This window comes from Dermochelys coriacea, chromosome 6, assembly GCF_009764565.3.
Source record: "Dermochelys coriacea isolate rDerCor1 chromosome 6, rDerCor1.pri.v4, whole genome shotgun sequence".
In the NCBI taxonomy this organism is placed as follows: domain Eukaryota; kingdom Metazoa; phylum Chordata; order Testudines; family Dermochelyidae; genus Dermochelys; species Dermochelys coriacea.
The window spans coordinates 65,325,097-65,340,215 of NC_050073.1; the positions used below are offsets into that span (position 1 = coordinate 65,325,097).

Here is a 15,119-nt window from a genome sequence, read left to right on the forward strand (position 1 = left end):
TACATTGTGATTTCTTTCTTATTAGCCTAATATCTGATAACCATAGAAATGGAAGTATAGTTTCTAGTGCACATGGCACTGACAGAGAAGATAGATTTCTGTTCCTAAATTTTAAATAACTAGGTGCAGAAAATGTTAACTTGTGTCATTACATAGGTCAGCTATTTTTTCAGTCTTGCTAAAATGTGGTTTTGCTGAACACTAGTTAGCTTTAGCCAGTTTAGTTGTAGTGTGAACAGGGCTTTGTTCTACAGCAAACCTCCCATGTAAATTCACCCCAAGATTGGCAGATCTTCTACTTTTGAACAAGGAATCGAGAATTGGGATTTTGGTGTAGATACACACTCCAACAAATTCAGGTGTGTACAAATGAGTAAACAGTCCTTTTACATGCTGTGACAAAGCTCTGTCCTTGCCTCCGTGGGTCCCATGTTTCCTGGCGGATTTCGCTAGCCTCAGAGGTTCACTGTGACCCTCCACGTAACCCTTCTTTCTCTGGAGACAAGGGTCACAGTCTACTGAGCCATTTTCATCATGAGCCAGCGAGGGAGGTGAGGAGAAGTTATCCTTCCTTGCACAGTCTCTGTTGTCTCCCAGTCTCAGTGATTTATCAGGGGGCAAAGGTGGGGGGGAAGGGAGAGCCCAGGCCCACCCTCTACTCGGGTTCCAGCCCAGGGACCCTAATAGTATCAGCTATGGTAGCTGACCTTTTAGAAACATGACATATACAATTCCCTGGGCTACTTCCCCACAGCAGCCCTCATTTCCTCAAGCTCCACTTCACCCTTACCTCAGGGCCTCCTTCCTTGTGCCTGATATGGTGTGTACTACTCAACCTCTCCAACCGCACAACTTCTTCCCACAGCTCCTGATATGCCCACCCACCTGACTAACTGGGAGGCTTTTAACTAGTTTCAACCAGCCCCTGATTGGCTTCAGGTGTCCCAATCAACCTAGCCTTCTCCCTGCCTTCTGGAAAGTTCTTAATTGGCCCCAGGTGTCTTAATTGATCTAGAGCAGCTGCCATTTCACTTATCCTGGTACCAGGGATTTGTTTAGCCTGGAGCTAATATATCTATCTCCCACTACTCTTCCATAGCCATCTGGCCTTGCCCCGTCACAATGCTCATATGGTTGTGCAAATACACTGTGCTTACCCACATGTATTTGAGGTACTGAATGTTCAGATACATGCCTCACTGTGTGACATAATGACTGCTCAATCAATGCAAATACAGCTGCTGTTGGGTCTACTTTTGAGTATTGTATTGTCAAACATTTATGTAAACAATGGGTTTTGTGGAGAACAGACCTGTAATTCAGTGCAGTGTAAAGCCTCTCTGAGCTGCTTCTTGAAGGAGAAGTATGAACAATAAACTATTTTCACAATAAGGTTAATTTAACACATTTTAAACCATATAAACTTGTTAAATGATTTTCTAAATCAGATGTGTACTAATGTGATTGGTATTTAAGATTCCAGATTATTCATGAACTTGGATCTAAAATGTCTTAACAAACAGAGTACACCTTGTAGAAAACGGAGACTGGCCTCTGGCAATGAGAATTAAGTTGTAGTCTCCCAGGGCATGACTAACATTTTTTTCTCTCCGATAGGTAGTGAAAGTTTATTTGGTACACTAGTTGTGTGAGAGTTAAAGCTACTGAGAGTGGCTTTATGCTTGACCCTGGCTTTGTAAAAAAGTTGTATTTTAAAACCATTAGGAGTTACCCTCTCCACTAGCAAAAGTAAGCCCTTCCTATGCTGATAGCATCTGCGCAGATAGCACTCACTGCAATGTAAGCCCAGGCTTAGCAGAATTGGAGTTTGCAGACCCTGGGTTTGTTAACCTAGGGCTTGAGCATCTGCACTCATTTGTAATCCCCGGTTAGAACTTCTTGAATCCTGGTTCTCACCCTGGAGCTCCAGCATCTACACTGCACTATGTACTCTTATTACTTCATAACTAAGTCCTACCCTGATTCCAGAGGACTGGTTAAGATGATGTACTGAGGTCCATTCTAATCCTACACTTCCATGATTCTATGCAGGCCCAAGTTTAACCACCCACTTCCTAGCACCCTTCCAAAATGTGGCCGCTCTAGCCCTTTGTTCATGATGTGGTGTGGGAAAACTTGACAGCCCACCAAATTTGGCTATGTAGATGACAAAGGAAGTTGGACTGTGGAATACTTAGTGTTGTCGGACTCCCAGAGGACAAGCCCAGTGGGTCTCTGTCTATACTGCAAAGCAATAGGGCCCCTTGTGGGGTTCTGGGACCCTGGGTCTGAGCCCTGGGTTAGTGTGATTTGTGTCTACTGAGAAAAGGGGTAAGGCTTGAGCTTGAGTGTGAGCCCTGGGCCTAGGCTGCATTGTAGACATACCCTTTATTTCTACCGTAGTAGCAGCAGGAGGCAGCCAAGCCGCTGAGATCTACAGAGGAGAACTAGCAGTGGACCCTTTAGATAATCTAGGGATGGAAAGGGGCAGAACTGTGCATCCCCAATACCCAAAGACCAGCACTGATTGAAGAAAATTGCTACTAGGACAGAAATCCATATTCTTATCCACCCTACACCCTCATCCTGTGAATATCAACTAGCAGTGGCAGAGGAAGGCCATACTGGAGGGCTGGGTAGGGCTGGGGGTGGGGAGGTGCTATCGGAGCAGGGGATTCTTCATCCCTGGAGCTAGGAAATACACAGGAACCTGTGGTCCCTTCCCCTCTGGTTAATGGGAAATATAAAAGGGACCATCTCCATTGCATGCAGGTAGGAGATCTAGATCTAGATATGTAGATCTAGATCTAGATATATAGATATATAAGAGACCATCTCCAATGCATGCAGCAACACTCATAGGAGAAGGGAACAAGGAGGATCACATCACAAGTAGCTGGTTTCTATTAGCAGTAAAACTGCCGTTCTCCTCCTTCAGAGATGGGAATTGTCCCATGCTCTCCTGCAACACCTTGATTCATTCTTGTGGGTTAGGAGTGTTTGTTCTTGCCCCTTCATTCTTGTTGAAATTATTATTTATCTAGGGTATTACCACAACTCGTCAAGGAATTATGACGTGATTGGAATAACAGAGACTTGGTGGGATAACTCACATGACTGGAGTACAGTCATGGATGGTTATAAACTGTTCAGGAAGGACAGGCAGGGCAGAAAAGGTGGGGGAGTAGCACTGTATGTAAGGGAGCAGTATGACTGCTCAGAGCTCCGGTACGAAACTGTGGAAAAACCTGAGTGTCTCTGGATTAAGTTTAGAAGTGTGTGCAACAAGAGTGATGTCATGGTGGGAGTCTGCTATAGACCACCGGACCAGGGGGATGAGGTGGATGAGGCTTTCTTCCGGCAACTCACGGAAGCTACTAGATCGCATGCCCTGATTCTCATGGGTGACTTTAATTTTCCTGATATCTGCTGGGAGAGCAATACAGCGGTGCATAGACAATCCAGGAAGTTTTTGGAAAGCGTAGGGGACAATTTCCTGGTGCAAGTGCTAGGGGAGCCAACTAGGGGGAGCGCTTTTCTTGACCTGCTGCTCACAAACCGGGTAGAATTAGTGGGGGAAGCAAAAGTGGATGGGAATCTGGGAGGCAGTGACCATGAGTTGGTTGAGTTCAGGATCCTGACGCAGGGAAGAAAGGTAAGCAGCAGGATACGGACCCTGGACTTCAGGAAAGCAGACTTTGACTCCCTCAGGGAACAGATGGCCAGGATCCCCTGGGGGACTAACATGAAAGGGAAGGGAGTCCAGGAGAGCTGGCTGTATTTCAAGGAATCCCTGTTGAGGTTACAGGGACAAACCATCCCGATGAGTCGAAAGAATAGTAAATATGGCAGGCGACCAGCTTGGCTTAATGGTGAAATCCTAGCGGATCTTAAACATAAAAAAGAAGCTTACAAGAAGTGGAAGGTTGGACATATGACCAGGGAAGAGTATATAAATATTGCTCGGGCATGTAGGAAAGATATCAGGAGGGCCAAATCGCACCTGGAGCTGCAGCTAGCAAGAGATGTCAAGAGTAACAAGAAGGGTTTCTTCAGGTATGTTGGCAACAAGAAGAAAGCCAAGGAAAGTGTGGGCCCCTTACTGAATGAGGGAGGCAAGCTAGTGACAGAGGATGTGGAAAAAGCTAATGTACTCAATGCTTTTTTTGCCTCTGTTTTCACTAACAAGGTCAGCTCCCAGACTGCTGTGCTGGGCATCACAAAATGGGGAAGAGATGGCCAGCCCTCTGTAGAGATAGAGGTGGTTAGGGACTATTTAGAAAAGCTGGACGTGCACAAGTCCATGGGGCCGGACGAATTGCATCCGAGAGTGCTGAAGGAATTGGCGGCTGTGATTGCAGAGCCCTTGGCCATTATCTTTGAAAACTCGTGGCGAACGGGGGAAGTCCCGGATGACTGGAAAAAGGCTAATGTAGTGCCCATCTTTAAAAAAGGGAAGAAGGAGGATCCTGGGAACTACAGGCCGGTCAGCCTCACCTCAGTCCCTGGAAAAATCATGGAGCAGGTCCTCAAAGAATCAATCCTGAAGCACTTAGAGGAGAGGAAAGTGATCAGGAACAGTCAGCATGGATTCACCAAGGGAAGGTCATGCCTGACTAATCTAATCGCCTTTTATGATGAGATTACTGGTTCTGTGGATGAAGGGAAAGCAGTGGATGTATTGTTTCTTGACTTTAGCAAAGCTTTTGACACGGTCTCCCACAGCATTCTTGTCAGCAAGTTAAGGAAGTATGGGCCGGATGAATGCACTATAAGGTGGGTAGAAAGCTGGCTAGATTGTCGGGCTCAACGGGTAGTGATCAATGGCTCCATGTCTAGTTGGCAGCCGGTGTCAAGTGGAGTGCCCCAGGGGTCGGTCCTGGGGCCCGTTTTGTTCAATATCTTCATAAATGATCTGGAGGATGGTGTGGATTGCACTCTCAGCAAATTTGCGGATGATACTAAACTGGGAGGAGTGGTAGATACGCTGGAGGGGAGGGATAGGATACAGAAGGACCTAGACAAATTGGAGGATTGGGCCAAAAGAAATCTAATGAGGTTCAATAAGGATAAGTGCAGGGTCCTGCACTTAGGATGGAAGAATCCAATGCACCGCTACAGACTAGGGACCGAATGGCTCGGCAGCAGTTCTGCGGAAAAGGACCTAGGGGTGACAGTGGACGAGAAGCTGGATATGAGTCAGCAGTGTGCCCTTGTTGCCAAGAAGGCCAATGGCATTTTGGGATGTATAAGTAGGGGCATAGCGAGCAGATCGAGGGACGTGATCGTTCCCCTCTATTCGACACTGGTGAGGCCTCATCTGGAGTACTGTGTCCAGTTTTGGGCCCCACACTACAAGAAGGATGTGGATAAATTGGAAAGAGTACAGCGAAGGGCAACAAAAATGATTAGGGGTCTAGAGCACATGACTTATGAGGAGAGGCTGAGGGAGCTGGGATTGTTTAGTCTGCAGAAGAGAAGAATGAGGGGGGATTTGATAGCTGCTTTCAACTACCTGAAAGGGGGTTTCAAAGAGGATGGCTCTAGACTGTTCTCAATGGTAGCGGATGACAGAACGAGGAGTAATGGTCTCAAGTTGCAATGGGGGAGGTTTAGATTGGATATTAGGAAAAACTTTTTCACTAAGAGGGTGGTGAAACACTGGAATGCGTTACCTAGGGAGGTGGTAGAATCTCCTTCCTTAGAGGTTTTTAAGGTCAGGCTTGACAAAGCCCTGGCTAGGATGATTTAACTGGGACTTGGTCCTGCTTTGAGCAGGGGGTTGGACTAGATGACCTTCTGGGGTCCCTTCCAACCCTGATATTCTATGATTCTATGAACTCTAATTTAGCCATAAATTCCTCTATTAAATCCAGAGGCTGAATGGTATTCATGCAGTTGTTCTAAACAGGCCTAAAAAGCCTAAATAATGAGCAATTTACCATATCCAAACAGTAACAAAACATTTCAAGATACCTAGGTATGCTTAGACCCACGTTGGTTTGGCTCCAACTTGATCAGACAGGTATTAGCAATGACCCTTTCAGAGTTTATTTTTTTTTACCCCTTACAAACAAGTGATGTCATTCCTACTTATTGGACCTTAGCTAAGGCCAAATGAAGCAATTTCTTATATAGCCAATTAATTACTGCCCTGATAGCCAATTAACCATGTTTTATTTCTCTTATTTCAGTCCAAACCTTAAATAATATAATACTGATATTTTATCTCAGCAACTGCTTCGAACTAAAGTTAGATGCCAGTTCATCTTCTATAGGAACTTCCATTTCCTTTTGTTTCTGAGCTGATTGCTGACTTACTTGTATTTACTAATTCACATTCTGTTTGTGTGACAGGAAATCTCCCAGCCCAAAGTGCTGATTCTTTGGAAGAGTCACTTTTCTCATTATTTCAAAATTTCGTATTTCAATAACTTTTTTAACTTTCAGTTTCCTTCTACTTTTCCTTTTTTAACCTTTTTTTCTTGTAAAAGCTGGATTTTTTCCCCATAAGTACTAAATAAATTATATGGAAAGTATTGCACTGGTGCAGGTTGCTAAGTGAAATTTAGTACCATCTGATGGCTAGTCTGAGCCCTCTATCCACTGTCCACATCATACGACTACCATCGTTATTGACACTCACATTGGCAGTCACCTGATTGAGTCAATGACATTTCTGAAAGAAAAGTTTGGTCACCTGCTGACAACTTGGTGAGCAGCAATCTGCCTCCCTGGTAATATTTTGTGTGTGTGTGCGTGGTGGAGAAGGAAATCCATTCTTTGCTTTCAGGGTGTAGAGTGAAAGGTTTCATGCTTTTTCTATGAAGAAATTGTTGAATGGTTTAACTATTAACTATCAGTTTACATGTGCAAACATAATTGCAAGAAAGACATGACAAGTATTACTAATTTACTGAGAAAAAATAAAATTAATCCTGTTGTTGACTGATTAAAATCCAATGTAGAAACTATAATTTAAAATGGAAACTGTTAAGCTTTCTTCTATATTAATAAACCCACCCAGGTGCCTGCCCCTCAGCATGACTACCTACCCATATACTCTATTAAAAGCTTTGGAAAATTCAACCAGTTACCCAAGCTAGAGCAACTGATAACTTTTGTCCCTTTTCAAAGTTTACATTTCTCTTTTCAAGGTTGGGTTCTGTGCACTTTTCAAAGCTGGATTTATTTGAAAACACCATTGTCCTACCATTATGAACAAGCAAGATATTCCATAAACTTTATTATGCTATCTAGCCTCTCATTAGACTTGTAGGAGATTTCCAGCAGTATGTGTAAATGCATAGCCATGTGATGCTGGGCGGAAGTATGAATGCTGTGGGCCCTTAACACAGGTGAGACGGTTCTGTGGTAACATAAGGTGTGATGTTTGCCTAGCTATTTCAGACATGTGTTTGTTGTCTACAGGATCTGAAAAGAAAATAAGTGGAAGGGAAGGAAGGAGCTGGGGCACTGGAGAAGCTTCCATTTCCATTACAACAAAACACATTTAGCAGTTCTTCCTGGATTATATCAACAGTTAACTGCTTACATTAACATGAAATGAAGCGGGAGGCATAGTTTTTTAAAAAGAAAAATCTTGGCTGCCTGATACTGTTGAACCATGGGATACATGTAAAATTAGTGTCTTCCCTATGTCTCCAGCAATCTCTGACAATACAATGCCTTTTTTGCTGCTGCTGTGTTCAGAGGTCAATCCTTGATGTTTAACAACTGTAAGAATTAATATGAATGTGTGTGTGTGGGGTGGGAAATAACTTCCAGTGTTGCATGTTAGTTTCACTGGGATTCAGATGGATACTTAAGGCACCAAAGGTTTTAGAAATTGTGTGCAGAGGAGGGAGGCAGAAAATTGGCTATTTTGCACCTTGAGATAATTCCAGCTCTAGAAAATACCCAAACTTCCGTGTCTAGTTCTGCTAATAAAAAAAAAAAAAAAAAAAAAATTAGATTTGGAGTAAGTGAAAAGATGCAAATGATTGCAATGAATTATAGCATATAATACAGCATGAGCCACATGATGAAGATCTGGGAGAATGTTATTGATAAGAGACTATGAAGAGAAGTAAAACTCAGTGATAGTTTGGATTTGCGCCAGACAAGTCAACAGTGCATTAAGACGGATTGTGGAAAAATATAGAGAAAAGAGAAAATCCCTACATATAGTTTTCATCAGTCTTGAGAAGACTTACGACAATCTTCCGAGAGAAGTCAGCTGGTGGTATATGAGATACCTGAAGACTATATGAGATACCTGAAGACTATATCAGACTCATCCAGGACATGTACAAGGGTGATGTAATCACTGGGGCCCTACCAAATTCATGGTCATGAAAAACGTATCATGGACCGTGAAATTTGTTCTCCCCTGTGAAATCTGGTCTTTTGTGTGCTTTTACCCATAATTGTAAAGTTATTACCAAACAAGTGTTGAAAGTAACAGGAGAAACAGGATTGACAGGAAAGGCAACAGGAAAAAATGCTGAACCTAGCCCACGTTTTTAAAAAAAGTCATTGCGAGAATGTTTAATTGTAAATAGTACTATGTCTTATAAAGGGTAGCTCACAAAAAATTTAATATCTTTAAGGTGATTGTGACCCACAAGCCCTTCAAGCCTAAGTAGCAGAGAGCCCTCTCCCCCCCAATACAGTAATTGACATGAGGCCTGACACACTCATTGCCCCATTGTTGCCATAATATAGATCTAGGGCCCTACCAAATTCACGGCCATGAAAAACGCGTCACGGACTGTGGAATCTGGTCTGCCACCGTGAAATCTGGCCTTTTGTATGCTTTTACACTATACTATACAGATTTCATGGGGAAGACCAGCGTTTCTTAAATTGGGAGTCCTTACCAAAAAGAAAAGGAGTACTTGTGGCACCTTAGTCTCTAAGGTGCCACAAGTACTCCTTTTCTTTTTGCGAATACAGACTAACACGGCTGCTACTCTGAAACTTACCAAAAAGGGAGTTGCAAGGTTATTTTATGGGGGTTGCGGTATTGCCACCTTCACTTCTGCGCTGCCTTCAGATCTGGGCAGTCAGAGAGCGGCAGCTGTTAGATGGGTGCCCGCTCTGAAGGCAGTGCTCTGCTAGCAGCAGTGCAGAAGTAAGGGTGGCAAAACCATACCATGCCTTTTTTTCTTCTGTGCTTCTGCTGGCGAGGGCTCTGTTTTCAGAGTTGGGCTCCCGGCCAGCTGCTGCCACTCTCTAGCTGCCCAGCTCTGAAGGCAGCACTGCCGCCAGCAGCAGTGCAGAAGTAAGGGTAGCAGTATCGCTGTGACGGGTTCAGTCATAGAGACCCCCTTGGGACTCCACCTGATGTGCTGAAATTACCTTTGAGCCCATTTTTCCTGGTGGCTTGGGACTCCAGAACCCTGCCTTGTTGAGCCAGACATGCTAGCCTGCTGCAACACAGACCCAGGTCTGAACCACGCCACCAAAGCTGCAGACTTTAACTGAAGACCACTGACGAGGTTACCTATCTCCAGCACCCAGACACCCAGTTGAAGCACCTGAGGAATAAATGTCCTTGGCTGAGTGGGAACAAGCACCAGGTTTAAGATGGATTCCAGTATTCTGTGACATGGTCACATGTCCTGTGAAACCTTATTCTTCATTCTTCCAGGGCAGGCCCGTTCCCAGGGGGGGTTGGAAGTAAACAGAGCTATTTAAAACCAATTGTTCTAGTTAATGGGAGCAATTAAGATTCTAAACCATGATCAATGGCTCACACTTTGCATAATTACAATAGTACCTCAGGGAGTTATACTTTATATTTCTAGCTTTAGATACCAGAATGATGCATACCTACAAATAGGATGAACACACTCAGTAGATTATAAGCTTTGTAATACCACCTTAGGAGAGACCTTTTTATAAAGCATATTCCAGCTACATTATATTCACATTCATAAGCATATTTCCATACAAGATATGGAGTGTAATCACCCCCCCCAAACACAATAACCTTGTGACCCCCCACAACTCCTTTTTGGGTCAGGACCCCTACAATTACAACACCTTTAAATTTTGGATTTAAGTAGCTGAAATCATGAAATTTACGATTTAAAAAAATCCTATGACCGTGAAATTGACCAAAATGGACCATAAATTTGGTAGGGCCCTAGTTATCACAGTTGGAAAGGCAAATGGAGAAACTGAAAGGTCTTTAGTAAGAATCAGAGTATATCAAGGCTCAGCACTAAACCCCTTTGTGTTTACATTGGCGTTCAATGCAGTCACAGAAAACATCCAAAGAGTGGCACCATGGCGCATGTTTTTTGCAGACGATGTTGTGCTCATGCGGGAGAATAAAGAGGAAGTGGAAGAAGATTTAGAGAGATGGAGATGTATACTTGAAAGAAATGTCAAGAAAATTGGCAGAAAAACGGACTATATGGTCTGTAGAGTTGATGATACCTTGTAGGAAGACAACGGGACTGTAAGTCAAGGAGGGCAGCCATTACCATAGGTACAGAAGTTTGAGTACCTAGGTTTGATTATACAGGATAATGGAGAACTCAGTGACGAACTTATAAATGGAAAAGGAAAGGCATGGACTAAGTGGAGAGAGGTGAGGGGAGTGATCTGCAATAGGAGAATGCCTCTCACATTAAAAAGTAAGATCTACAAGATGGTGATTAGGCCAGCACTTTTGTTTGACTGAATGCTGGGCACTGAGGAAGAGACAGGAGCAGATCTTGAATACAGTGGAAATGACAATGTTAAAATAGATGCTGTAAGTTACAAGATTGAACCATGTTTGGAACATATGAATTAGGGGAAATGTGAAAGTGGTATCAATTATAGAAAATTTGAGGGAATCCAGGCTTAGATGGTTTGGGCATGTGAAAAGAAGACCAGAATAATATATAAGAAACTGTGTTAAACTTAGAAATGGAAGGTAAGAGAAGGGTTATAAGACCCAAAACAATGGATGTCACACAAAAGTATTTGATTAGATGTGGAGTTTCTGAGGAACTGGTTAAAGACAGACTGTAATTGAATTATGGGATGTGTGCTGCACCTGCACATTGTGACAGTGGCTGGAGCAAGTGCTGTTTGTGGCCATACTACAATAATTCATATAAACCAAGATAGTTAATTTGGCCTCCCCGTGAAACATAAGATAAAAAAAAAAAGTGCTAGAAATATTTGACTGAAATGTTTAACTGTGGCTGAGATTTCTAGTATGATTATACCAAAGTTGTATAACTGCTAGAGATGGTCAGAAAATGGGTTTATTTTCCACAGAAAATGAAAATTATTTTCATTGAAAAACTGAAAGGTGAAATGTTTTTTCACCAAAAACTCAAAGTTGAAGTTTTCTAGGGAAAGAAAACACTTTCCACCAATGTTCATTTAGTTCAGTACTCAGTTTTCTGTTGAAAAACAGTTTTGATGGAAAATTTTCAACCAATCTTTTAACAGGGCTTGGTTCACTTAGTCAACTTTGCAAAACTTAAATTTGATTAAAAATGGCTACTTTAAATTCACTGGTTTGCATCATGTTTGGATTGAAATGCATAACTTAATGTTTTTCTTCCAAACTAATAAAAATCCAAACCAAGCTGCTACATGTTGCAGATTAGGGTAGGTGATATATAGTTCATATTTTGGGTAGTTTGGCATTCTGCCTAACACAGGAGTGGTTTCTCCCTCCCCCATCCTAATTTTATCCTTCATACAGGAAATTCATGTTGCAGATTGAAGTGGTTTGTGTGTTGCTGGTTTTTTCCTCACTTTTGACTATTATTTCTATATTTTTTATAACGAACACTGATAAGTAATCAAATCTTTTTGGATTAAAAGTTATACCTTGAGGTAACAAGAATTATCTTCTGGATTTGTCTTGTTCATGTTCTTTTTTTCCATTGGCTTTTGTTCTGCTCCTCCTGAACTAACTGCTCTTAAGAAAAAACGTAAGAAAAAAGAGACCGAATAACCAGGAAAGCGATTGGATTTTGTATTCCTTGCTAAGCAATCCTTTTAATGGGAGATGTCGCATTTGCTTTTTTATTTTATTTTTTTTAACTGTTTAATGAAACTGCTTTGAGCTCAGTAAAGATTTCTTAGCATAGTCTTGCCATCTTATTTGGCATGAGTGTGCTGGATTTATAATGGATGTTAGACTTGAGGGCAAAAATTGGGAAGATTTTAAGTAAAATACTTTAGAGCTTCTAGTTTTTGGTTTCATATACTCTGTACTTGTAAAAATTTAAGGATTTAATGGTTTAAATACAAGACTTAAGGCCACTTCTGCCCACTGGTGCAACTGCTATGTGCTTTATGGCAGAATTTGGCACTGAAATGTTTTAATGTATATCTTTGAGTTCCCAGACACTGCCTCTAACCAATTTCCTGTTGGAAGGCACTGCTCACAGCAGGCATCTTGGAAGCATAGCTGCTAATGATTCAGTAAACTTATTTTTCTTGTGATTTTTTTTATTGAAGTTTTTAACAGCTGGCAAACAGCTTCAGCTATGATGTGGATGTGAATTATCTTGACTAAGCAGGCATTATTTCAGGGAGAATTAAATGCTTTTAGAATGGGTACTCTCTTCTCTCTTTGTGTTACTTGCTTCGTAGAGATAAGAAATTAGTAATATAGAGAACGGGACAATAACACAGAGTAAAAGATAAGGACCTTTTGCTTATCTATGCAGAAGGGATACGTAATGCTTGGATGATGACTTTATTCATAAGTAAATGTAAAAGAAGCATTCAATACTGTGAAATATCTGAAGGTGTAAAATTAGAGTTTAATGGTGAGCTTCCTACATTGCCAATGATTAAAGGTATATGCTGTTGGGTGCTGAATTCTGGATTCTGTTCAGGTTTCCTCACCACTATCCTTGCATTTTCAGAGTAATTTTTCATTTTAGAGGATGGACAGGGATGGAAAACTGGCTTCCAGTTCACCTGTTCCTCATTGAAGTAAGATGGGTCACTCAGACCAGACTCGGTGCCATTTCACAAACTGATTACTCCTTCTGTAGACTGTGTGTGTCATTCCTGGAGGAGTTCCTGAAGTACTGTTTGTAATATGACAGTGAGTTGGGTTGTTGCGAGGCCATCAACAAGAGTTGTAAACTGTGCAAGCAGACTTTTAAAATAGTTTTTGCTTTAAACTTCCTTTTGTTCTATGTCCCAGATAGTCTTAAAGATCACCACTCATTCTTCTTCACTGCAACCCACCCTGTCATTAAAGCTATCATTGGAATCGGTAAAATTCTTGTGACATGGGCTGTGGAGTATTACAGTGCAGTCCTTCATTCTAGAGTTTACCCAGTCTGCTGCCAATCTAATGACTGAAACACTAGGGTTAGGAATTGAGCTTAAACTGCTACTGCTGGGTTATAAACCGGTCCTTTAAACAATCCTTAATAAAGAGTTATCAATTTAGTGACATCCAATGGTATTCTCTCTCTTCAGGCTATGACTTCTGCCAGGTCCTCCAGTGGTTTGCTGAGCGGGTTGACCGCATCATCCTCCTCTTTGATGCCCATAAGCTGGATATTTCCGATGAGTTCTCGGAGGCTATTAAATCATTCCGAGGCCAGGATGACAAGATTCGAGTGGTGCTGAACAAGGCTGACCAGGTGGACACCCAGCAGTTGATGAGAGTCTATGGTGCACTCATGTGGTCCCTGGGAAAGGTGATTAACACTCCAGAGGTGTTGCGAGTCTACATTGGTTCTTTTTGGGCCCAGCCTCTTCAAAACACAGAGAACCGCAAGCTCTTTGAGGTGGAAGCCCAGGATCTCTTCCGAGACATTCAGAGTCTCCCACAGAAGGCAGCTGTGCGGAAACTCAATGATCTCATCAAGAGGGCAAGACTTGCAAAGGTAAGATAGGAATAGAGTCAACTTTATTTTCAATGACCAATCTTTTCTATGTTTGTTTCGTTCATTCTTACTCTCTCCTCTCATGTCTTTCCCTCCCCAACCAGAAACAAGGTGTTTTCTGGAAAATGGATTCAATTAACAAAGTTAAAGGAAACATTATTGTTAAATTATATGTTGGAGATGAACAGTAATGTGATGAGCCAATCAGTGGACCTTCTGGAAGGCCATAGAAGGAAAAGTGCCTTTAGGATGCTACTCTCTCTGCCTTTTGAAGGAGACTTGAAATCTTCTAGGATATCTCCTCTTTCTAGTAAGGAGAACTTCATACTACTAACATGACTAAGGAGGGATATGATAGAGCTCTGAAAAATCGTGAATAATGTGGAGAAAGTGAATAGGAAGTGCTATTTACCCTTCACATAACACAAGAACTAGGGGTCACCAAATGAAATTAATAGGCAGCAGGTTTAAAACAAACAAAATAAATACTTCTAAACACAAAGCACAGTCAACCTGTGGAACTCATTGTCATGGGATGTTGTGAAAGCCAAAACTATAACTGTTAAAAAAAGAATTAGATAGGTTCATGGAGGATAGATCCATCAATGGCTATTAGTCAAAATAGTGAGGATGCAACTATGTGCTGTGGGAGTCCCTAAACTTCCAATGGCGAGAAGCATCTGGCATTGCCCACTGTCAGAGACAGGATACTGGTCTAGATGGACCATTGGTCTGATCCAATAGGGCCATTCGTATGTACTCCCTGGAGCTTATCAACAGCTGCTAGGCAGAGCAGCTGATGACTGAGCAAAACAAGATGCCCCCTTCACCAAAATGCCCAGGGTACCATCTTCACAGCACTTGCGGTTCCTGGACCACAGATCACAGTTGAGACCCAGACACTTACTTCCTCACACACGCACATGGCAGCACACAGCATTGGTGCTAGATCATGGCCAACCAACTAACTGCCGATGGGAAGTAACTTCTCCTTAATCAAAATTTATTTTGATTTTTTTTTTATACCACACACCCCACTTTGGCACTTCACATCTATTAAAAGGAGTACAGTGGAGTCGCATCTTACTCGGGGGTTAGGTTCTAAAGTCAGCCCGTAAGGCAAAAATCGCTTATAGTCAAAATTACCCTGTTCAGCAGGAGGTTTGAATAGCGCGTAGAGGCTAAGAGCCTTTTCTTGCAACGTGTTGCCATCAGTAGGCACATGTTTATGGTTCATGTCTT

At 42.2% G+C, this 15,119-nt stretch overlaps 1 protein-coding gene across 1 annotated transcript in view; it reads left to right on the forward strand.

The window, feature by feature from the left end:
- EHD4 (EH domain containing 4) overlaps positions 1-15,119 on the forward strand; it is a 65,297-nt gene that overhangs the window by 33,641 nt on the left and 16,537 nt on the right. The window contains exon 4 of the mRNA XM_038405592.2: positions 13,465-13,877. Within this exon, the coding sequence (XP_038261520.1) occupies positions 13,465-13,877 (413 nt within the window). The remainder of the gene's footprint in view (positions 1-13,464; positions 13,878-15,119) is intronic.